Source organism: Muscardinus avellanarius, assembly GCF_963383645.1.
Source record: "Muscardinus avellanarius genome assembly, chromosome: 7".
NCBI lineage: Eukaryota > Metazoa > Chordata > Mammalia > Rodentia > Gliridae > Muscardinus > Muscardinus avellanarius.
In genome coordinates this window covers 55,533,621-55,559,637 of record NC_137793.1, presented here as the reverse complement: position 1 = coordinate 55,559,637, position 26,017 = coordinate 55,533,621, and the positions used below count along the sequence as shown (strand labels likewise).

Genomic DNA, 26,017 nt, shown 5'->3' with positions numbered 1-26,017 from the left:
AAAAGTAAAATCAAAATTATCTTACACATGTGAAATAGATAATATGTGAAAAAATTTTAAGTTTAACTCTGTTCAATGAGGGAACTAGGCAGATTTCAAATTGATTTAAGAGGAATATCAAAGAAGTACAAATTTATGTGGAATAAAGGGAGATTGAGATAAATTAATATGTGACACTGAGTACCATTTCCCTCTGGGGTGTGGAAGGAAGTTAATTGAACCTCCTCTGGTTGGAATTTTATTTGCATGTCTACTGACAAGAATTATTTTGCATTTTGATATGTTATCTACAACTTATATAGTTGTGAAATCATTCAAGGACAGTGAAAGGGTAGAATTAGATAACCAAAGAGAGTCTGCACTAAATAATACATAGTTTTTCATTGGAGACACACAGTAATCTTTTTTCTTTAGATTTACTTCCAATTGAAAGTCATACCAGATAAATAAATTATGATTCAGTAATATTGTATCTTATTTGAAAAATGTGAAGGGCAGTTATAAAGATTATAAGAAGTTAATAGTTTTATATTTCTTTTTGTTTCAGGTTTATGCTGCTGATTGTACTGATGGTGTTCTTCTAGAACTAAGAAAATATTTGCCAAAATATTACGGCATCTGGTCCCCTCCCACTGCTCCAAATGGTAATTTTTTTCTTAAAAATACATCTTTTAAACTGGGTGTGGTGGCGCACGCTTGTAATCCCAGAATTTGGGAGGCTGAGACCTGAGGATCGAGGTTCGCAGACAGCCTCAGCTACTTAGTGAGACCCTCCACAACTTAGCGAGACTCTGTTTCAAATTAAAAAATAAAAAATAGGGCCGGAGGTGTAGCTCGGAGGTCAGATGCTCCTGGGTTCCATCTCCTCAGACCTGCAAAGAAAAAAATAATCTTTTAGCTTTAATTCATGATACTGAATTTCTGAAAGGCTTTATATAAAACAAAATTTATTAGCACATTTGCTTTTTATAACCATTTTTAAATGGCATATGCAAGGAAGTATACATATAATACTTAATGTATTATACAATTTCTTTTCCCTTTTTTTTGGCAGTACTGGGGATGGACCCTAGGGGCATTTTCCCTTTGAGCTACATCCAAGCCCTAATTTTTATTCTTTATTTTGAAACAGGGTCTCACTATGTCATAGAAGGCCTCACTAAGTAGCTGAGGCTGGTCTTGAACCTGTGATCCTTCTGTTTTAGCCTCCCATGTACTGGGATTACAAGCCTGCACCACCATGCCAGGCTTCTTTTCCTGTTTTGAATAATAAGAACATGTCATGAATTTCCTCTATCCTACCTACTTCTTTACCCTACTCCTTCAGCCAGGCTTTAAGTTGCAGTCTTCTGGAAAACACTGGGAAGTTTCATAGAGGATAAAATGATATACATTAAGAGTTCTTAAAATTAGTTAATACTTGAAGCAGTATTTGCCCCATTAGGCCTTTGCTGGAGTATGCAGAATTTGATTAAATAAGCAACTTCACTACAAAACTAATAACCAAGGTGAATGAGGGGGGAGGCTTCAAACTTGAATGTGTTTAAGAATAACCTATAGTCCTCTTAGAATGTAAAAGGCACCCAGACCTTTTGATTATGCAGATCTGTGTTGGAGTTTAGTCATATGTTTTGTAAATAAAAGCTGCAGGCTTTTCTGATGTAGCTCTTGAGCTATATTCTGAGAACAGAAAAGAGAAGGGGATTCCTGTTGAGCTTTCTTTCTTCACTTGTCCCTTCAACTCTTGGACTTAATATGTCAAGTTTCATCAATAGGAAATCATGGTGTCTCTGTAAATATCATCAGCTAGGAGATAGTAAATTAATGGTTCTTTGAATATTTAGGAGTCTCCTTTACTTTAGTTGTATGGGGAAAAAGTGAAAGTGAGTTGAGGTGTTATTAACTTCAGGTTGGGTATCCATTATCTGAAAGGCAAGGAACCAGAACTTTTTCACATCTGAAATTTTTTCAGGTTTGGGAATATTTTCACATATAGATAGATAGATTGATAGGGATTGAGAGAGAGAGAGAGATAGATGATAGGACTCAGATCTAATCATGAAATTTATTTATGTTTTATATCTACCTTATAATCTTAAGGTCACTTTTATGATGTTTTTAGGGCACACCTAAATTTTGAGAGTGATATGTCCTATGAAGTGGTGTAGAATTTTCTACTTGTGGCATCTTATTGCTGCTCAGAGTTTCAAATTTTAGCCAGATGTGGTGGCACATACCTGTAATACCAGTACTTGGGAGGCTGAGTACTCAGGAGGAAGGATCAAAGATTCAAAGCCAGCCTCAGCAACTTAGCAAGGCCCTCCACAACTTAGTGAGACCCTGTTTTCAAATAAAAAATTGGGCTGGGGGTATAACTTGGAGGTAGAATGCCTCTGGGTTTAATCCCCCGTACCAAAAAAAAACAAAAAACAAAAACAAAAAAAAAAACCCTCAAAACCCAAAAAGAAACACAAATATAATAGGGCTGGTGTGTATGTAGCTAGGAGTTCAGAGTTAAAATGCCCCTGGGTTCAACTCCCCATTACATACACACATGCACATGGTTTCCAGTTTTTGAGCTTATATATATATATATATATATATATATATATATATATATATATATCACACACACATACATACACACACACCCATTTATATATATTTTAATATATATTTTAATTATTATTATTTCTCTGATTACTGAGGTTCCTGGAAACTCTTCTACCTTCGGGCTACACTCCTAGACCTATTTTTTATATTTTTATTTGGAAACAGGGCCTCTTAAGCCAGCAAGGCTGGCTTTGAACCTGCGTGATCCTCCTGTCTCCACCTCTCAAGCGTGGGGATTACAAGCGTGTGCCACCACGCCCAGCTATTTTATTTATTTTTTGCAGAAGTGGAGGTGGAACTCAGAGGCATTCTACCTTCAAGCTACGCTCCTAGCCCTATTTTTTATTCTTTATTTTGAAACGGGGTCTCACTGAGTTGTAAAGAACCTCACTAAATAGTAGCTGAGGCTGGCCGCGAACCTGGATCCTTCTGTCTCAGCCTCCCAAATGCTGGGATTACAAGCGTGTGCCACCATACCCGGCTGGTTTTTTATTTGGGGTTATAGATACTCATCTTGTATTTGTTCATTCTTTCCCTGTTTTTTTCCCTCTTTTCCTTCCTTCCTTCCTTCCTTCCTTCCTTCCTTCCTTCCTTCCTTCCTTCCTTCCTCTTGAAGATCTTTTATTGTGAGGTGTATATGTGTTTCAAATCAGATTGTTGCTTAAATTATTTCACAAATTATTGTGATTGCCCTTGGGTCATCATTCTCTTTATAATCTCTTGCACATATGGTTGCTATTTACAGGTTTTCATTATCTTTCTCTTCTTTTTTCTTCCTCTGCTCTAAGTGGTACCTTTAAAAAATGCTATATAGGAGATTAAATAAAGTTAAAGTATCTAGATTTCAATGAACTTTGCTACTGATTGTTGTTTAATTGAGAGCAAATCATTATTCCTCTGTAAAGTGACACTGATGGATTAACAAAGGTTGCTGAGAAAGGTATTTGATTAAAAATCTAGGTAATTAAATATTTAATATAAAAAGATTGGGAAAGGTTAGCATAATTGAGCAAATAAAGCATCATTACTTAGATGTATATAGAAAGAATTTTAATAGAAGAAATATTTTAATTAAAAACATCTTATTGTTTAGGACTACTAGCGCATGATTTAAAAATCAAAACTTGTGCCAGGTGCCATGATGCATGCCTGTAATCCCTGACTTGGTAGACAGAAACTGGTGTATTGAAGAATTTTGAGGGCAACCTCAGCACTTAAGTCAGACTGTTTCAAAATTAAGAATAAAGAGGGCTGTGGTGTAACTCAAGGGTAGAATGCCCCTGGGTTCAATCCCCAGCACCAAAATAATAATAATAATAATAATAATAATAATAATAATAATAATTATTATTATTATTATTATTATTATTATTATTGCTATCAGGTAGCACCCTTTTTGGTCTTGGGTAATATTAATCTTGAGTTCATCTATGTACAGATGAACTTAATAGAGCCTCTGTGACCTTATGGCAAAACATTTGACTTCTACCTTGGTTATTATGAACATGATTCTGTAACCTTTTTGAGCTCTGATTCTGCATGTTGTGTGAAAATATTTTGTAAACACTAGTTTTCTTAGTTGAACATAATGAGATATTGATGCCACTAAGATGAGAAGATGAGATGAGGAAAATGAGACAATAAAAGAAAATTTAAACAAGCAAGTAAAATACAGAAAAAAGTGTACATGGTATCGAATAGTTGAGTAATACCAACAGTTGCCTCAGGGGGTTTCCTGTTCTTTTCTGCGATCTCCTTCCTCAGTCTCTCAAGCGCTGGAATTACAAGCGTGCGCGACTATGCCCTGCTAACATCAAGTAGTTTTGAATAGATTGTTTTTTCAAATTTAATCTCTACCTTGTTTGGTAGATCAAGTTTCAGGGAGCATGGACTGAAACAAGCTATCATATGTGTCTTTTCTCTCCTTTTCCCTTTTCTCCAAATTTGGGGGTTCCTAGTCTTATAAATTTTTCTATTTTCAAAATTTGTTCTAAAATCTGAGTGTTTTGGTGCATACTTGTAATCCCAGTACTTGGTAGGCTGAAACAGGAGGATGCGGGTTCATGGCTACCCTCGGCTACTTAGTGAGGCCCTCTGCAACTTAGACCCTGTTTCAAAATAAAGAATAAAATACAGGGCTGGGGTATAGCTCAGAGGTAGAATTCCCCTGGGTTCCATCCCCAGGGACCCCCCCCCAATTTTTTTTTTTTTTGTTCTGAGAAATGACTGCCTCTTCCTCTCTCCCTCTCTGTCCTTCTTTCCCTTTCTTGCTCTTTTTCATTTGACTACATAGTGAGGCTGTGTTTCCTCATCTGACAACTTCTGTTTGAAAACTACAGAAATTATTTTTGTGTGTGTGTGGTGTGTATGGTACTGGGGGTGGAACACAGGGGCTTTTTTTTACCTCCAGGCTATACTCCCAGACCTATTTTTATATTTTATTTGGAAACAGGGTCTCATTAAGTTGCTGAGAGCCTCACTAAGTAGCTGAGGGTGGCTTCAAACGTGTGCAATCCTGTCTCAGCCTCCCAAGTGTTGGGATTATAAGCGTATGCCACCACGCCCAGTCTCAAAAGTATAGAAATTAGCTAATGCTTAATAGATTTTATAGGTGCAATGGACAAAATACTGAAATTTGGAGTCCATGCTTTTCATAAGTTTATAAAATCACTAAATTTCATTAAGGGATTTGAATAAGTCTTCTTTGAATACCCTAAATTCCCTCTGTTTTTCCTTTAAAAGATATGACTATTTCACCTTTACTCTTTATTTACTGTAGTTTAAAATTTTTTCTTTTATAATGTAGATGTTTCTCTGATGCTGGAGAACTTTCTGTGTCTCTTTCTTATGTGACTATATTCCTATATTCTAGTAGTACAAAATTTGCTGTAGGAATTTTTATACCTAATATAAGCAATATAAGTATTATATAATTTAATTATGTATGTGTTTTTGACACTACTAGAGGTTTAACCTAGTACCTAGGGGCTTGCACATGGTAGGCAAGGGCTCTATCATTGAGCTGTCTCCCTAGCCCCTTTTGGAAATTTTCTTTTTACTTTGAGGATATCAATAAGTTGCTCAGGTTGGCCTCAAACTTGGAATACTTTTGCTACAGCTTTCCCAAGTAACTGGGACTATGCTTATGTGCTGCTGTGTACCACAAGATAATTATATGTAAATTATATATATATATTTTTTTTTTCTTTTTTTTTTTTTTGTACTGGGGATAGAACCCAGGGGCAGTACACCCCTAGCTTTTTTTTTTTAGTTTTTATTTTGAAACATTATCTTTCAAAGTTGCTGAAGCTGTCATCCAACCTCTGATCTTCCTGTCTTGGCCTCCCAAGCACTAGGATTACAGCTGCAACAAGACAGAAACATTTTCCTCATTCACAGCAACCTTGTGTAATCTTATATGACCATTCATGAAGAGAATGAAAGTATATAAATATTTTGAGTGTGCTAACAATGTCGTTGGTAAAGCCACTTAGACATCTATTTATGACAGTATGAGTTGTTTTGGGGATACTTGATCGTTATTTTGTGATCTTTACCTCAAAAAATTTTTTTAAGAAACTAGAAATTCTGTATACTTTTTAGATTAATTAGTGAATTTATATTAGATTAGATAATTGACCATCATCTCTTAAACACTTCTAGTTACTATGACCTTTTGAAATGAATTCCACATACATATGAAGAGTAGATATTTATTATTACAAAGTAGGGCATGGTGACATATGCCTGTAATCCCAGTAGTTGGGAGACTGAAACCTGAGGAACACAGGTTTGAAGTCACCCTCAGCAACTTGATGAGAACCTGTTTCAAAATAAAAAGAGCTGGGGGTGTAGCTTAAAGGTAGAATGCCCTTAGGTTCAATACTCAGCACTAAAAAAATAAAACTAAGCCGGGCATGGTGGCGCACGCTTGTAATCCCAGAATTCGAGAGTCTGAGACTGGAGGATCGCAGTTCGGGGACAGCCTCAGCTACTTAGTGAGGCCCTCTGCAACTCAGTGAGACCCGGTTTCAAAATAAATAAAAATAGGACAGGGGCTATAGCTCGGAGGTTGAATGCCCCTGGGTTCCATTCCCAGACCCTCAAAAAATAAATAAATAAAAAATAAATAAATAAAAATATATATTTATTTTACAAATACCAACACTTAGCTTGTATTTAGAAATACCAGATCTAAGAATTCATCTCTTAGATCTGGAGTTTACAAATGTTAGGCCTTTGAAAAGATTGGCTTTATAAGAATAACTTGTCCTAAGTAGAATTTTTAGTTTAAAAAGTTAAATCTAGTTAATTACTTCGTCTTTATGATTTATAAACATAAACACACAGCTCTAGTCTCTAGTCTTTTTTTTTTTCTTTTTTCTTTTTGGTGGTGGTACTAGAGAGGAAGGCTAGAGGCCTTCTACCCTCAAGCTATACCCTAGTCCTATTTATTTATTTATTTATTTATTTATCTATATATATATTTTTTTACTTGAAAACAAAGTCTCACAAAATTGCTGAGACCCTCACTAAGTTACTGAGGCTGGCTTTGAACCTGTGATCTTACCATTCAAACCTCCCAAGTACTGGGATTGCTAGCCTGTGCCACCACATCCAGCTGGCTCTGTTCTTAATATTCAAAGTTATGTCATTACTTGCCAGCTATATTTTATGAAATAATATTATAAGATATTTTCCAAACATATCAATACAATGTAATTTATGTTCTTGACCTTTGTCTGAATGAGCCTAAACTATTCCAGGTAGAATATATTTATCTTATTTTTAACCTATCAGATTTTTTTATATATTTGAGAATACATTTTCTTTTTGCCATCCATCATCTTTTTACAATTAATATAGCATCAGTAAAAGCTAGCACCCATATTTACTGCAGTAATCTTCACCATCTCTAATCATAACTAATCTGTAATGTTTTCAGAATTAAAAATATAAAAGGAAGTTGGGGCCAGGTGTGGTGGCGCACGCTTGTAATCCCAGTATTTGGGAGGCTGAATCAGGAGAATCACAGTTTCAAGGCCAGCTTCAGTTATGTAGCAAGACTCTCAGCAACCTAGTGAGACCCTGTTTCAAAACAAAGACAAAAAGGGCTAGAATTGTAGCTCAGAGGTTTTCTTTCTCTAGGTTCACTTCTCAGGACCATAAAGAAAGATAGAGAAAGGGAGAGGTTGAGGGAGAGAAAAAGAAAGGAAGCTGCAAATATTTGAAGAGAGAATTATTGAACAAGTAGAAATGAAAAGTGATTAAATAAGGGAAATATAGTGTGATAGTTGAATAACTTTAAGGTTCTGTTTTTGAAGTTAGTGGATCAAACTGTGTATTTTCATATTGTATTTTGCAATTATGACATTTTAGTGAGATAAAAATCAATATATGATAAATAGAAGTTCTTGTTAATATTTAACTGTAGTCTAAGAATGGATATTTGTCTCAAGGTTAGAGAGTATCCATTATCGTATGCTTAATTGAGTTGTGACTATGTCTTTTTATTTTGTGGCTATTAAGTTATACTTGTCTTATCTGGAAGGATAAGAGCATACTCCAGAGAATCATCAGATGTGTGTGTATGGGGGGGTTGGAGTTGATTCCAAGGGGGATTGCACCTTTGAACTACGCCCCCAAGTTTTTGTGGTACTGAGGCTGAACCCAGGGCATTTTACCTCCAAGCTATGCCTCCATCCCTAATTGTTTATTCTTTATTTTGAAACTGAGTCTCACTAAGTTGCAGAGGGCCTCACTAAGTAGCTGAGGCTGGCCACGAACCTGCAATCCTCCTGTCTCAGCCTCCCAAGTACTGGGGTTACAAGCATGCGCCACCACATAGATCTGGCTTATTTTTATTTTGAAACAGAGTCTCACTAAGTTGTTGAGTCTAGCCTCAAACCTGAAATCCTGTTTCAGCCTCCCAGGAAATAGGGATTATAGGCATATGCCACCATGCCCAGCTACCAAAAGGGTTTTTTTTTAGTCCCCATTCCAAATTGTTAAGACTGGCCAAGCTTATATCAGATGTCACTCTTTAGTGACTGTGACCAAGGGGTGTATTGTAGAGTATAATAGTGACTATAAAAGGACTACTCCTTGGGATCTGTGGATAGTTCTTGAAATGATTAGCCATCATAATATCCAGTAACTTCTATTTAATTAAATGTGTTGCAAAACTTCTTTATGGCATACAATCAATAATTTTTATATCATAGCTCGGTACTTATAAGATTGGGACCACTCACAATAGTACTTAGTTTTAGGTTATATGAGACAGTCTCATATTTTCTCTCTTTTTTTACTCAGGGAACTTTAGTTATCACCATTAACTTGAATTCACAGTCCAGTATTTTTTTGTGTGTGTGACATACAAATAGAAATGTACTATTGCACTCTAACCCCAGAGGGGCTTGGCTGGAAAGCTGTCCTTTGTTACCATCTCAGGCACTGCCTTATGAGGCTGCCTGTAGCAAAATGCCTTTGATCATTTAAGTAACTGAATCTCAAGATTGACCTACTTTGAATTTCTATGGAAATAATTTATTAGTTAATGTTTTCAGAGTGAATGAATACTAGGATTTATATACAGATGACAACCTATTAAAAAAATCAGCTACAATCTCCATGTTCAGATCATGCCTCATTTTCCTGTTAATCTCTTTCAAAAGCTTACTTGAGATAAGCTGATAAATAGATAACATTGATTCTTTCTTAAGAATCCTGCATCTCTAAAGCAGGTTTTGGTGTTTGTTTTTTATAACTTAGAAAAATAGAAATGAGATTCAAATTGTTCTTTTCACTTAAAAAAAAAAAAAAAAGGAGTCTAAAAAACTGAAAGAAAACACTAAGCCAGAGCCCGGTTCCCAGTATTTGGGAGGCCAAGAGAGGATGATCATAGGTTCATGGTCAGCCTCAGATGCTTGTGAGGCCACAACTTAGTGAGACAATTTCAAATAAAAAAGGTTGAAGGTTTAGCTTGAAGGTAGAATGCCTAAGTTCAATCCCTAGTACCACAAAAAACAAAAACAAAACACTAAGCCAGTCCTCAGTAGGACTTAATTTAGGGTTCTATTTCTGAGTATAATAAATATATAATAAATAGTTTAGCAATTATTTAGTAATTTTAATTTTATAAGACATATTCCCTAATGTACATGATGTACATTCACAAACATCAAAATCAATCACTAAGCCAAACGAGAAAGGGGGGGGGGGAGGAATGGTGAGAGAATTGGGGGAAGGCTAAATGAGTGATGTGTGCATGTGTGCCTCTACCATCTTGTTCTTCCTTAAGATGTATGACTATAATATACCAAAAAAAAAAAAACCAACAACAACAACCTGAAGCTGGGCATGGTGGCACACACCTGTAATCCCAGTACTTGGGAGACTGACACAGTTAGCATTGCAGTTTCAGAGCCAGCTCCAGCAATTTAGCAAGACCCTCAGCAACTTAGTAATGCTGTTTCAAAATAAAAAATAAAATAGGGCTAGGTGCATAGCTTCAAGATAGAATGCCTCTAGGTTCAACTTCCTAAAATAAAACTGAAAGTAAGGTTAAGAAAAATACATTTGTCTAGTCAATAAACATCAAATAAAAGCCCATTATAACTCATCACTATTAACTGAAGAAAAAAAAGTGACTCAATTTATTATAGAGTGAGGAAGGCAAGTCCAGAGTTTTGCTGGAAAGTAGGAATGGGAAGGATAAACATTCATCTATTCAGCAAACATTTCTTTTATTCTTACTCTAAATAGTTTACATTTTGTGTTTTCTTCTTTGCCTTTTTCAAGAAGAGAAAGATTAAAATAGGGAGTTTTATATTCAGGCTTGAAAGTCATTTCTGTCTTCTGTTCTGTCCTATCATGAGGAAACAGTTTATCATTTGTTTTGGGTCACTACAAAAATGCTTAGTTGAAAATAACCCTACACTGAGTTATAGACACTGGGTGCTCCTACTATTTTATATTCTCATGTGTACAGCCTTATCTCAGTAAGATTTTTGGGGGTCTCTTGTCTCTAATGAGAATGGTTTGAAAGTGCCAAGGATCTACTGTGTTCAGATTGTGAGCCTTTTCTGATATTTGGTATGCAAGCCTTGCTGGTGCAGTCACTGCAGCTGTATAGAGGCAGGACAGTTTGTTTCCTTCCCTTTTGCTCAAGGTGGTTGAACTGTAGGAGAGGATTTGCAGGTGGCCTGTGCTGCAGCCTTTTTCAGCTTCTTCTGTCTCATGGTTGTCTTTTAGAACACAGATGTGGGGTGGGTTCCAGTCCCTTGGTCAGGGTGTTCCCATTTGTCCCATTGCCTTCCCTGCCTGCAGTGTCATTTCTGTGGCCACACCTCTTGTTTATTGTCATGCTATTGAGGATGTCTGAGTGAGAAGGGTCAAGTATGTCAGCTGCTTCTTTGGGCTGCAGTTGCTTTTTGCCATATTTGGGCTTAACTTTTATATAGTCATAATCCTCCTTTCGTCTTCCTTTGGCTAAGGAAGAAGTAGAAAGATTGGGGGGCTTTCCTATTCTCTTTCCTTCTCTGGGTATTTAACTCAGGGGCACACTACCACTGAGCTATACCTACAGACAGTCCTTTTTGTTTTTTTATTTTGACACTGGATTTCTATGGTGCTGAGGCTGACCTTGAACTTTTCATCCTCCTGCCTCAGCCTCCTGAGTAGCTCAGATTGGTTCCACTGGGCCCAGTAGATTTCTACCTCTTAAATCTGAGGGGCTTAAAATTTCTCAAGCTCTGAGTTTGTTCTCACTTTTCGTGTAGCACAAAATTCTTTGTTATAATTTAATAACTATGCTAGTCTTAATGGGACAGGAATAAAGAAGAGACATAAAGGGTAAGCCTTCTAGTAACCTTTTATTTCATTCAGAGATAATGCTCACTTTCTCTCTCTATTTTTTTATTTTTTTCAGTAGTAGGGATTGGACCCAGGGGCATTCCTCCTCAGAACCACACCACCAGCGCTATTTTTTATTCTTTATTTTGAAATGGTCTTGCTAAGTTGCTGATGGTCTCATTAAGTCTCTGAGACTGGTCAGGAACCTACTATCCTCCTCCCAAATACTGAAATTACAAGTGTGTGCCACAAAACCTGGCTTCTCTAATCTTATTTATGTTGGTAGATAACAGGCTAACATCTTTTCTGTCTCAGATGTTTTCAAGACAAATTCCTACTACATTCATAAATAAAAAAGTGAATCATGATCTCATTCAGAATTTTGAGAAGATTATTTTGTCTATGAATGAGGAGAAATGTTTTCCCATTTCTTTCATTGGACCTAGATCCTTGTTTTCTAGCTCATACTATATCCAGCACATCTGTGTATGATAACTGGGGCTTTTAGAATGTTATACTTGAATTTCCACCTTATTTTTCTGTGGAAAGAAGTATGCAGGAAGCAAAAGTGATTTATAGATCAACTTTTGGGTAATATCTATATTCTGAAAAGCAGTATGTTTGTTTTCTCTTTGAAACTAGTAAGACTAGAGTGTATATTTGTCAGTGACTACCAGTTGAATCAGTTTGTTCTTTTTTAACCTATACTTGTGTTATATACTCTGTGGAAAGAATTGTTCCTATTACTAATTTTAAATTAATAAACTTTAAAATTTTTAAAATGCTAAGAGACCCTATGCTGAGGCATAGATGGCATAAATTACAGTCAAAAGGGGACTAAATGCATTCTGGAACAGCTTTTGAAATAATCTCATTGCCTTTTTTAATGCCTGTGGCAGCTTTATGTCTATTACATCTTTTGCTTGTAGTTTAATATTTTTAAATTTACCTCTTGCAAGAGTTTGTGATATTTATGCTTTTTATAAATTCATTGCTTATTCTTTTTCTTACTATAGAGTAATAAATATATTCTAGATTTATTTTTACTTTTTTCTGTTTTAGGATTTCCTCATTTTATTTGTCTCTGGCAGTTACTTGAATAGTAATTTGTCTTTTACTAATTAAGGTTTTTCTTTAATAACAGATTTATACCTAAAACTGGAAGATGTGACCCATAAATTTAATAAGCCCTGTATAATGGATGTAAAGATAGGGCGAAAAAGCTATGATCCATTTGCCTCATCTGAGAAGATTCAGCAGCAGGTCAGCAAGTACCCATTAATGGAAGAGATTGGATTCTTGGTGCTTGGCATGAGGGTAAGAGTGATTGTTAGTATAATATACACATTTCTTCACATGTTCTTCCCTTGAAATCATGAGTATCATTGAGGAGATAATATGTATCTGAATTGGATTATCTATAACTCCTCAATGCATAAACCTTATGAGGGAAGGATTTTCATCTCTTATGTTCACTGGTATATGTTTAGTGTTTCTGCTCTTGGCACATAGTAGGTGATTAATAAATGAATGGATGACTGAATATGGAAACTGTAACTCTCACAGTTTGCTTTAGAGAACCTTTAAGTTTAGATGCAAAAATAAACATTAAAAGTAAATGTGATAGCTGGGTGTGATTACTCACTTGTAATCCCCTCACTTGGGAGGCTGAGACAGGATGATCGCACAAGTTCAGAACCAGCCTCAGCTACTTAGTGAGGCTCTCAGCAACTTAGTGAGACCCTGTTTCCAAATAAAATATAAAATAGGTTTGGGAGGATAGCCCAGAGATAGAGGCCCCCAGTACTAAAAAAGTAAATGTGATATTATTTATGATTTTTCCTTAAAAAAAGTGCTATATAATTTTTTCTTTGGTAGTACTAGGGATTTAGTACTAGGGATTGAACCCAGGGGCCATTCTAACATCTGAGCTACACCCACAGCCCTATTTCTATTTTTATTTTTTATTTTGAAATAGGGTATCAGTAAGTTGTGGAGGGCCTAAGTTACTCAGGCTGGCCGCAAACCTATGATTTTCCCGTCTTTGCCTCCCAAGTACTGGGATTACAAGCATGCGCCATCACACCTGGCAAAAAAGTGCTATCTATATGCTCAGTAATTTTTCTATATTTTTAAAATATGAAATAAAAAGTAAAAGTTGTTTCAGACTTCGTGGTTTAAAACCATTGTTTTATTTGCTCACAGATCTGTGGATTGGCATTTTGTTTTTTATATTTAACTGATAAATTAAAAATTTATATACATATATATGAAGTATCATTGTAATGTTTTGATATATGTGTAATGTTCACATTAGGGTAAACCTATCTGTCTCTTTAAGCATTTATTTTTGTGGTAAAAACATTCAAAATCTTTCCTTCTAGTGTTTTAAAAATATGTAGTACATTATTGTTATTTCTAGTCACTTTATACAGTAGGACACCAGAACCTCTTTTTCCTATGGAACTATAACTCAGTACCTGTTGGTCAACTTTGGATCAGCAGTTGGGGATGGGCTCAAGTATGTTAAGGTTTGAAATGGTGGGGTTCTTTTTTCTTATTCAACTAAGGTTGGTTGAATAGAAAAATTAACGGGCAGCTCAGTGCAGCTTTAACAAACCTTTATCACAAAATTAGTAGAAAATAGGTCAGTAGGAAATAGAGAAGAGAAAAAGCAGCATGCTGACCTGCATGCTGGGGAGCCCGAAAATGGAACTCCGGCCCCTTTTGGGAACCCCAACCCTTAAATAGATTTTGTATTGGTATCTTCCTCATCAGTGTTACCAAGGCAATGGGGTTAGTTACTTATTCCTTAACCAGGTGGTGCCTCTTTGTCTCGGGACAGTGCACTTACTAAGTGCAAGGGTCAAGAATCTACCTGGCCCTCGGCTCTATTGTATTGGGCAGTATTGGTTACTCATCAACTAGGGTGCTTTGAAGCCTCACACAAAGTGTACCTTTCCTATGCCCAAGCCAGATCCCAGGTTGCCTCTATTGTAATTTTAGGGCTAATGGCTTTAGTTGACTCTAAGGCTTTTACTATAGGTTAATGATTAGAATGAAGGGCAAAGACAGAGAGAAACTCTGCATTGTAATCACTGCAGCGCCCTCCCTGCCTGACTGCTTGCACAGCACCTAAGCTCTGACTAGATTTTACATTTTGATGCCTCTTCCCAATACTGGCACAAGGTGGACAGTTCTTTCACTGGTCTTATCCATAACTCCTTATGTAGCTGCAGTCATCTGATGACTTGACTGGGACTTGCTGGTCAAAAATGACCTCCCTCTTGCACCTGGAAGTTGTTAATAACTGTTGACTGTCCCTTTTTCATGTGGTGTTAATAGCTCAAACTTTTCACATCACAGTGTTGCATTTTAGGAGGTGCCAGCAGAAGCTTTATAAGGGTTCTTAAACTATCAGTTAGAAGGTCACATGCCATCATTTTCTGGAATTCTATAGGTCAAAGTCTGTCCCAGATCTGTCCAGATTGATATGGTGGTGTTGGGGGAGGGGGGGTGCGTGGTGTGTGTGTGTGGGGAAGTAATCCCCCCAACCACCACACAAACAGACAAAACAGAAAAACCGTGGATTCTTGTCCTAAGCTAAGAAATTAATATTCATCGCTTGGACAGCTGCCGAAGATTTAAAGAAGTTTATTAAAAAAATAGAAATACAGCCCCATACCAAGATGGCATGAGGGGATGACTCGAATGGGTACACCAAAGGGCTTACACGTGGACTGGACTTTTTATACCCATGACCTCCATCTTGTTTGCGTGACTCTGACTTAGTGAACAGTGAACTTCCCTGTAAGGTACCTCCCCTAGCAAAGTGTGGTGAGGTGTCTCCTTTCATGAAGGGCAAGGTCAAACCCTGCCCCATCCCCCCCTAGCTCATCTTGCAGATCTGTCTTTAGAAAGAGGAAGCCCTAGCTTTCCTCTATTGACTTGTTACTTACTTTGAGCGAGGTTGTTTTACATTGGAATAGCTGCCTGTTTTTAGGCAGAAACCAAGTCCTTTCTTTATCCATGTCTGCCTCCATTTTAACACAACTATTTTGAAATATACCAATTATTTTCTTTTGAAATATATTAATAATCAAAGCTTTCCCAAATCTTCCTAGGCCATTCCCCATACTGGCACAGTGGGACAGTAGACTCCACTTCTGATGGTGGGGGAAACCAAGTCACAACTGAATAACTGTGCACACAAGGATGGGAAGGAAGAATTGTTGAGGCTGTCTTATAAACGGTACTGCAGCCAGGAAGTAATGTGGAATAAGATGCTAAGAATATTTAAACAAATGGCATATCTTCCAGATATGTGGAGGTAAAATTTGTGGATATACCAAATGACTGCTTACCTATATAAGCATAATAGGTAGTTTGAAGTTAACCACATAAGATGATAAATGAGCCAGGCGTGGTGGCACACGCTTTTGTAATCCCCGTACTTAGGAGCCTGAGACAGGAGGATTGCACAGGTTCGAAGCCAGCCTCAGCTACTTAGTGAGGCTCTCAGCAACTTAGTGAGACCCTGTTTCCAAATAAAATATAAAATAGGTCTAGGAGTATAGCCTAGAGGTAGAGCGCCTGGGTTCCACCTCTAGTACCACCACAAAAAAGAAAGATGATAAATGAATCTTCCTTTTGAGTTTTAGACAGGAGAGCTAATAGAAAATTAAGGTGATTGTTAATGTGTTGGTATTAACAGTACAGTTGAATTTGATATTCTGGATAAGTAAAACCAGCATAATTATTCAAGTAGTTTTTTCTTTTTAAAAAACTATAATTAAATGTGGGTATTTAAGAAAGTAGGAAAGTAGTGGAATTATATTTAGACAAGCAAGAAATAGGCATCCCACAGAAATCTGACTGAACAGCTAAACCTCCACTGTTTTCAAATCTCTCACCCCTCCCACTTGCTTGCTTTCTTTTAACAAATAACTCTGCCTTCCACTTCAGAAAAAATAAAAACTGTCAGACAGGATTTACCTTAATTTCTTGCTAGCAAAAGTATGTGCCTTACGTGCAGTTGTTCCCTTCATTTCTTCCTGTTATAATGGAGAATTTTTTGTTTTTTTCTATTTCTATTTCTATTTCTTCTGAATCTCAAGTCTCCACACTTCTTAAGGACCTTACAGTGTTTGGGCATAATGTTTCATGCCTGTAATCCTAGCTACTTGGGAGACTGAGGCAGGAGAATCATAAGTTTGAGGTCAGCAACTTATCAAGACCCTGTCCCAAAATGGAAAAATAGAGATGTAGCTCAGTATTAGAGTGTTTCTGAGTTCGATGCCCAGCATTGCAAAAGAAAATGAAAACCCTTACATTGTTGATTTTTCTCCTGTCCTTCTAATATCCTCTGCTTCTGCTTATTCACTAGCTCTTTTATTTTACTTTAAATATGTTTAAATCACTTTAAAAAAACCAGACCATCAAAATCTAATCTTTCCCATGCTTTGCTCTTCAGCTGTAGGTTTAATTTATCTCCCTTTTACAACCAGATTAATTTTTTGCATTTTCTTTTTTCCCACTCAGAACATTCCAGTTTGGTTCCTGCCCCATCTTGTATCTAGACTGGCTCTGCAATAAGGTCCCCAGTGACACATTCATGTCACTAAACCCAAATAGCATTTGCCTTTACTCATCTTACTTTGCTTTGAAAAGCAGCTTTCAACACTAACCACGTCCTCCTTGAGACATTTTTGTGTGTGTCCATAGGGCTGGGGTGTAGCTTAAAGATAGTAGGGCCAGTCCCTAGTACACAAAACTAAAGGGGGATAGAAACAAGATAAAGGTGTATAAGAGCAAGGGAATCAGAAAAGGGGGAAAGTATAGAATGATTTGGGGAAAGGTAGAGTTTTGAACCGGCATCAGAGATAATAGTTGAAAAACACAAAGCAGCTGTTGAACAGTTAAGAGCTTAAGTATGGTGACTGGTGTATACTTTTTATGGGTAAGTAAAGCATAAGTCATAAAAGCACTTGATTTAATATCTTAGCAACTTTCTTTGTAATACAGTATTTTGCAGTAGTATGTAGGTTAACTTTTCTGATATTGACTGAGAACATAGGCTATATGATTATAGAGATTTATTGTATATATTTACCAAAAGTAATTAAAGTACCATTTGTCAAAATTTACCTGGTTTTTGTAGAAATACCAAAAGTAATTAAAGTATCATGAGTAGAATTTGTCTGCTTTTATTGATGCATTATAGTCTCATATGAAAATGTAAATCATGCCAGGCGTGGTGGCCCATGCTTGTAATCCCTGCGCTTGGGAGGCAGAGACAGGAGGATCGCGCAGGTTCAAAGCCAGCAGTGCTAGCTGAAGAGACCCTGTTTCCAAATTTTAAAAATATAAAAATAGGTCTGGGGCCGGGCATGGTGGCGCACTTGTAATCCCCGCGCTTGGGAGGTGGAGACAGGAGGATTGTGCAGGTTTGAAGCCAGCCGCACTGGCTTAAGAGACCCTGTTTCCAAATAAAAATATAAAAAATAGGTCTGGGAGCGTAGCCCGGAGGTAGAAGGGCTTCCAGGAACCCCAGTACTACCAAAAATAAATAAATAAATCATCATAATATAAATCATGTTGACAATGACATACAATCTCCTGACTTTTTTTTTTTAAACATTTTACGATTAAAGTGGCTTTATTTTTAGGTATTCTAGTATGTTTTTGGCAACAACTTAAATTTTGACAAAGAAATAGCCTTTCAAAGGAAATTGCCTTTTATAATCAGTGATTCCTAGTTACTTGGAGGAAAAGATATTTTTCTTTTGATTTTATTGATCACATTTTCTAAAATTTAGGGTTTTTTAAAAAAATATTTCCTTTTTTCTCTGTACCAGTGCAGGATAGTAGCACTTCTGTTTCCCATAAGTTAGATGTTTGAATTTGTTTTCTAATGACATAAGTTCACATACAAGAAGCAACTCATGGTGAAATGGCAACAAGGAGGAGTTGGAGCCTGCTTTTGTTTGTCATTTTGTTCTCCTTAGCATGTCTTCTAGCCATTAAAAAAATTAGATACTGTGGGGTCTTTTTTGCTACATATTTGCATGTTTTCATTGTGTGGAAATGGAACTTCTTATTTACAAATAATCTTTGCTATTGACCAAGGATTGACAAGTATGTAGACATTGGAGAAACTCTCATTTCATTATAGTTTTGTTAGAAATAAATAGAGGAGCTGGGCGTGGTGGCGCACCCTTGTAATCCCAGAATTTGAGAGGCTGAGACTGGAGGATGGCGGTTTGTGGACAGCCTCAGCTACTTAATGAGGCCCTCCTCAACTTAGTGAGACCCTGTTTCAAATAAAGAATAAAAAATAGGGCACGGGGTGTAGCTTAGAGGTAGAATGCCTCTGGATTCCATCCTTAGACCTCCCCCCCAAAAAAAAGAAATAGAGGAACAAAGAATTTATCAATAAAGGAGTTCCACTGAAAGTATTTAACTTTTATTCTGAATATGAAAATTAGGTTCCCATGTGTGAAATTTAATTTGGCTCAGATAATATAAGCCTAATAGAATGGTGACAATCTTTTTTCCCCCAGTACTGGTGATTGAATCCAAAGCCTCACATATGCTAGGCAGGTGCTCTACCATAAAGTTCTGTATCAGTAAATTGTTCAGGCTGGCCTTGAACTTGCCATCCTCTTTTCTCAGCCTTATGAGTAGCTAGGATTACAGGTACAAGCCACCACACCCTGACCTTAGGATTCCTTACTTATTTATTTATTTATTTATTTATTTATTTATTTATTTATTTATTTATTTTCTGTGGTCTTGGGGCCAAACTCAGGGCCTTGTTCATGCTATGCATATGCTTTGCCACAGAGCTACATCCCCAGCCCTAGGCCCCCTTTTAGACATATTCATATAAAAAAGAGAGTGTGAGTTTTTAAGAAAATACATTTTAAACTGGTGTGGTAGGTGACCCATGCCTATAATTCTGGTACATCAAAGGCTCAGATAGGAAGATCACAAGTTCAAAGCCAGCCTCAGCAACATTGTGAGGCCTTCAGCAACTTAGACCCTATTTTAAAATAAAAATAGGGCTGAGAGTATAGCTTGAAGGTAGAATTCTCTTGGGTTTCATCCCAGTAACCCCTCCTAACACATTTAAATTATACTTAAATGTTCTTATAAACTAATTTGTCCTATAATCAAAAGTAATTTCTAGTATTTATAAAGTGCATTCTTTCATTTATAATATCACTTTGTTCAAAAGAAATTGTTTCTTGGTTTGGAGATCTAGCTCAGTGTTAGAGCACTTGCCTAGCATGTGAGAGGCTGTGGATTCTTTTTTTTTTTTTTTTTTTTGGTGGTACTGGGGTTCCTGGAAGCCTTTCTACCTCCGGGCTACACTCCCAGACCTATTTTTACATTTTTATTTGGAAACAGGGTCTCCTAGGCCAGCGTGCGCGGCTGACTTCGAACCTGCGCGATCCTCCTGTCTCTGCCTCCCAAGCGCGGGGATTACGAGCATGCGCCACCACGCCCGGCAAGGCTGTGGATTCTTAAATAGCCTTTATGTATGTGTAAATGAATATGATTGTATTTGAACTTTTTCTGTGTAGTAAAGCATTTGAGATAGTTTCTAAATATATTCTTAGTGTTTAAAAGTAGCTAATTTTTTAGAAGATGCATGGTTTTTTGTGGCTTAAATTCTAGAAAATATAGACACATATATAGTGAACAGTCTTCTCCATACTTTATTATAGTTATTTTTCCCCCATTGTATCCTTCCAGCAATACTAGACAAACATTGCACAAATGTGTTCTTTTATCACAAAATCTACTTTGAACACTGTTGTGTCTTGCTCTTTTTCCTGATATAACATCCTGGAGATAACAGCACATTATTATACTATAATTTAACTGGTTCCCTTTGATGAATCCCTTGTTTCCAATCATTTGCTGTCACAAGTCATATGCTACAGTGACTAACCACAGACCTACTACCTTCCACCAGTGTGCTAGCATGTCCTTGCAATAAACCCTAAGAGGGGAATTGCTAGGCTTGTGTGCATTAATAATTTTAATAGATGTTATCAGTTTGCTTGATAACAGCAGGTTTGGGATGGAAATTTCTGAATTTTGGTTGAAAATGCCCTCCTTAATTATCAGTTGTAGATTTTTCTGTGATTTTTGGAAGAGGGAGGGCTTTTATGTAATTTTTTGCAGTTTGATCTTTGATGTGTTTGGAATTTATCCTGACAGGCAATATAAGGTATGATACAATTTAGTCTACTTAAACTAACACCATTTAATATATCTTTTCCAAGTGGTATAAGGTCCTATTATCACATACTCAGTTCTCATACCTATGTTTTTTTAAATGTTTTAATATCTGTTAGGATGGTAAAGTTAGTCCTGAGTTTTTAATCTTATTTTGATTTTATTTCTGGTTCTTTTTGTTCTTTCGTATGAACTGCTTTTTTTTTTTTTTTCATCTTTTTTTTTAGATAGAGCCTGACATTTCACTATATTGCCCACACTGGCCTCAAACTCCTGACTCAAGTGATCCTCCTTCTTCAGTCTTTTAGTAGTTGAGACTACAGGGTGTCACCACACCCAGCTCTATGTGAACTTTAGAATTTGCTTATATGGTTAAAAAAATTGTTGGTGGTTTTATTATAACCTCATTTTAGTTATAGATTAACTTAAGTAGCATTGATATCTTTTATGATGTTGAATCTTCTGGGAGAACATGGGTGTTTGTCTTATGAATGTTTTAGAGATGTTTTTATAGCTGTTGTACTTAGTACACTTATGTATCTTTTTTGTGCACTTACGTATTTTACACAAATTATTTTTATTTATCATATTCCTAATGTTAAAAAATGATGAATGTAGACTATAATTTAAATAATTTAATATATACCTAATGATATACATGTGAAAGATTTTTTGTTTAGTAATTTATATTTAACCACCATTTCCAATTTTTATTGCCTGTATTTTTCTCTTGATCTTTCCATTTATATAACTATTATCTACCAAGAGTAATAATCTTATCTTGTTCCCTCTATGTGATTATACCTCTGATTTCTTTATCATACTTATTTGCCTCTGCTAGTAACTCCAGAAAAATTAGATAACTACAATGACAGAATACATGGTCTTACAATACTTTTTATGGAAGCTTTTTTTTTTATTTTAAAAGAAATGTTTTCTTATTTCCCCTTTAAACTTGATACTAACTTATGATGGATTGAGTTAAATAATTTTATCAAATTGGAAATGTTTATTTCTTCATAAAATTTGGCCATCAACAGCAGATGTTAAATTTATTAGATGCCTTTTCAGCATCCATTGATATATGACCATGATTTTTTTTTTCTCGAGTCTGTTAGAATGAGTTATATAAATAGATCTCTTTTTTTTTTTTGTGTGTGTGTGTGTGTGAGTCTGGGGATGGAACCCAGGGGCATTTGACCTCCAAGCTACACCCCCTGCCCTATTTTTTATTCTTTGTTTTGAAACCGGGTCTCACTGAGTTGCAGAGGTCTCACTAAGTAGCTGAGGCTGCCTGCGAACCGCGATCCTCTGGTCTCAGCCTCCCGAATGCTGGGATTACAAGCGTGCGCCACCACGCCCGGCTAATAGATCTCATTTTTAACTTACTCTTGCATTGCTGTGTTAATCCTCACATGGATCAGGGAGTATTTGCTTTTTAATATTACCTGGTTTTTTGGCAGGTTTATCATGTTCATTCTGATAGCTATGAAACAGAAAACCAACACTATGGAAGAAGCTTAACAAAAGAAACTATAAAGGATGGTAAGTATTTAAAAGTAATGCTTTTATAATTATATAGTTAACAAAGTAATTCTTAAATTATTTTAGTTCTCCTTGTAAATAATGAATAAGATCATAGTAAACTTTTTTTATAAAGTGAAACTTAGGTTCACAAAATTGGACTAATCATAATTCCTGGTTCATAATACACCAGAATCATTGAACCATGATGGCACTTTCCATAGTTTCATTTATTTTTTATTAGTATGGTGCTGTCTTTCAGTTGGTTTGATGAAAGCCTCGAGTAGCCAACTTGAAAGGAGGAAAAGTTTATTTTGACTCATGGTTTCAGTTTGTAGCCACTTGGCCCAGTTGCTTTGGGCCAACGTAGGAGTATGTGGTGGGGCAGAACTGCTCACCTCATGGCAGTAAGGAAGCAAATGAGAGGTGGGTGAGGCTAGGAGCTCAGTCTGCCTTTGAATGCACAGTCCCATGACCTTGCTTCCATTCCTAGGCCGGCTCCCACAGGTTCTACCAGTTTCCAGTATGTCCAGGCCTTCAGTACATGGACTATTAAGGAACATTACATATCTATACTAAACTATAGTAGCAATATTGAACATTTTTTTTGAACCAACAGTCTACCTCATTACTGAAACTAAAAGTTGCCTTTAAAACCCCATTTAAGTAAAGATTATGGATCATGGAGTGTTAAAATTCATTGTTACTAAGAGACATTAAAATATCTATTGGCCGGGCGTGGTGGCACACACTTGTAGTCCCAGCATTTGGGAGGCTGAGATTGGAGGATCGCGGTTCATGGACAGCCTCGGATACTTAGTGAGGTCCTCCACAACTTAGTGAGACCCTGTTTCAAAATAAAGAATAAAAAATAGGGCAGGGGGTGTAGCTCAGAGGTCGAATGCCCCTGGGTTTCATCCCCAGACCCGCAAAAAAAAAAAAAAAAAAATCTATTGATACATGTAATGTGTTTTTCTAAACTTTCTCCTTTATTGTTAAGCTATATATTATAAGCTTCTAGAGCTACCTAGTAAATTATCAAATGGTGTTAAACTGGTTTTTAAAAAGTGTGTTAATATGCTTCTAAAATATTTGTTGTCAAAAATTAGTGAAGATATCCTAGATATATGGAAATAATAGTATATCAGAAGCTTATTCTTGGTTCTACTAAGAGTCTTAATAAAACACTATATGTAACACAGAATGTATTTTTAATAGTTACTCTCCCATAGTAAAAGAGAAACCAAATTGTATATAACCATAAATTTTCATGTATGATAACTTATTTTTATGATACTGAAGATTGACCCAGAGGCATTCTACCTCTGAGCTAGCCCTATTTTTTATTTCGGAACACGGTCTCACCAAGTAGCTGAGGCTAGCTGTGAGCCTGTGCTCCTCTTGTTGCAGCTTTCCAAGTACTGGGATTACAAGTATGTACCACCGCAGCTTTCCAAGTACTGGGATTACAAGTATGTACCACCATGCCTGGCTTCAAGTATGATAAATTTATTTTTGTTTTTTGGATTTTGATTTTTGGTGGTACTGGGGTTCCTGGAAACTCTTCTACCTCTGGGATCCACTCCCAGACCTTTTTTTTTTTTTTTTTTTTTTTTTGAAACAGGGTCTCTTAAGTCAGTGAGGCTGGCTTCGAACCTGTGCGATCTTCCTGTCTCTGTCTCCCAAACGTGGGGATTACAAGTATGCAGTATGCACCACCATGCCCGGCATTAAAGCATAGTTTTAAAATATGCCTGATGACAGGTTAAAACATTTAAAAGTTTCAGTTTTGGCCGGGCGTGTAGCCCGGAGGTAGAAGGGTTCCATCCCCAGTACCACCAAAAAAAAAAAAAAAAATGTTTCAGTTTTGAATAACATATATAGTCAACCTGGAAAAGTGCTAATTCCCAAAGCAAGTTTAAATAATTATGATTTGATATGTGGTGATCATTAAAATTATAATTAAAAGTGGTTATAATTTGATTGTAGCTTTTAGATTAGCTCCAGATGTGATTCTCACAAGTAATTTCACTATAAAATTCTCCCAGTAATGAATGGAGCAAATCTTGGAATCGTATTTCTTAAGATAATACAGAGAGGAGATTAAACGTCCAGTCTACTTAAAATAAATTTCCTTTTTGTTTGGATAGAGTTCTTTAATAAGAGTTCTTCACCAAAAATTAAGTTGAAATCTTAATTTCTATGTTTAACTTGGATTTTAGAATTAACTATTCCACTAGTAAGAGATGATCGGGGGAGACTGAAGAATTTTATCTACCACGAATTTACTTTCCAAATGATAGCTATTTATAATTTGACACTAATCCTACTATATTTTGTTTTATAGGAGTCTCCAAGTTTTTTCATAATGGGTTCTGCTTAAGAAAAGATGCTGTTGCAGCCAGTATTCATAAGATTGAGAAAATCCTGCAGTGGTTTGAAAGCCAGAAGCAGCTTAACTTTTATGCAAGTTCATTACTGTTTGTTTATGAAGGTTCATCTCAGCCAACCACTACAAAATCACATGACAGAACTTTAGCAGAAAAGTTATTGTCCAAAGGACAATTGTCAGACACAGAAGTACTGGAGTACAATAATAACTTTCATGTGTTAAGTTCCACAGCAAATGGAAAAATAGAGGCTTCAGTAGGCAAAAGCTTATCCAAAATGTATGCTCGTCACAGAAAAATGTATTCAAAAAAGCATCACAGTCAGACTTCATTGAAAGTTGAAAATGTGGAGCAAGACAATGGGTGGAAAAGCATGTCACAGGAACATTTAAATGGAAATGTACTTTCCCAACTGGAAAAAGTTTTATACCATCTTCCCACTGGTTGCCAAGAGATTGCAGAAGTAGAAGTGCGGATGATAGATTTTGCTCATGTGTTCCCTAGCAACTCAATAGATGAGGGATATGTTTATGGTCTAAAGCATTTAATTACTGTACTTCGAAGTATTTTAGACAATTGAATCTTTGCTGCAGTCTTTTTTAAGGAGTGGGCCAATCATAATGAAGAGCAACAGTCATTATCTCTACACCTGTAATGCTGTGTAAAAACTTTCTATTGTGAGTTGACATTTTATTTGTCTTTATACTTTGGTAGAAAGGTTAACTTTTTATAATCTTACTCAGGAATACTAATTTGTTCATTAGAAAACTATAAAGAATAAAGAAATAGATATGTTAAGCAGGGAGTATGGTGGTACATGGCTTAAACATCTATTTGGCTCAAGCATAATGCAAACCCTTATTTAGTCATTAAGAGTTTATTTAGCTTTCTGTAGCCAATTTGTCATAAAATCTCTGTTCACATCACCTTGAAAATGAGCCAAGTCTAAACTATCCATTATTAAAACACCTTCAGAAATCTAGAAAGCACAGGTTGATGTCCTCAGTATTGCTATGTGTGAAGTTATTAAAACTGGAGAAAATTCTACTTCTGAAGTAAGTACCAGTTAGGTTTTATAGTAAAAGTTCAGACCAGCATATCAAAAGGTGCTTCTTAGTAAAATGATTTAGAATTGTTGCATTCCAAAAACAGGTTTTCCCTTTAATTTCCAGTTACCTATCTACATCAAAATATTGTACTTTGTGAAAAATATAACCGAAATGGACAGCAACAAATATCTTGAAATTTAGGGCACTAATTCTTACAGCAACAAATATCTTGAAATTTAGGGCACTAATTCTTACCAGGGTCAATAGAAGAGATAAATTATTTGCAAGGCACAAAATATTTTTCGTGTGTGTGTGTGTGTGTGTGTGTGTGTGTGT

General features: G+C 36.2%; 1 protein-coding gene across 1 annotated transcript in view; it reads left to right on the top strand.

The window, feature by feature from the left end:
- The window catches only part of IPMK (inositol polyphosphate multikinase), a gene marked incomplete at both ends in the record, with an annotated part of 48,808 nt that extends 23,596 nt beyond the window's left edge, over positions 1–25,212 (top strand). Inside the window, 4 exons of the mRNA XM_080698933.1 lie at positions 548–644; positions 12,614–12,786; positions 22,182–22,263; positions 24,590–25,212. Coding sequence (XP_080555059.1) covers positions 548–644; positions 12,614–12,786; positions 22,182–22,263; positions 24,590–25,212 — 975 coding nt within the window. The remainder of the gene's footprint in view (positions 1–547; positions 645–12,613; positions 12,787–22,181; positions 22,264–24,589) is intronic.
- Between the last annotated feature and the right edge of the window lie 805 nt (positions 25,213–26,017).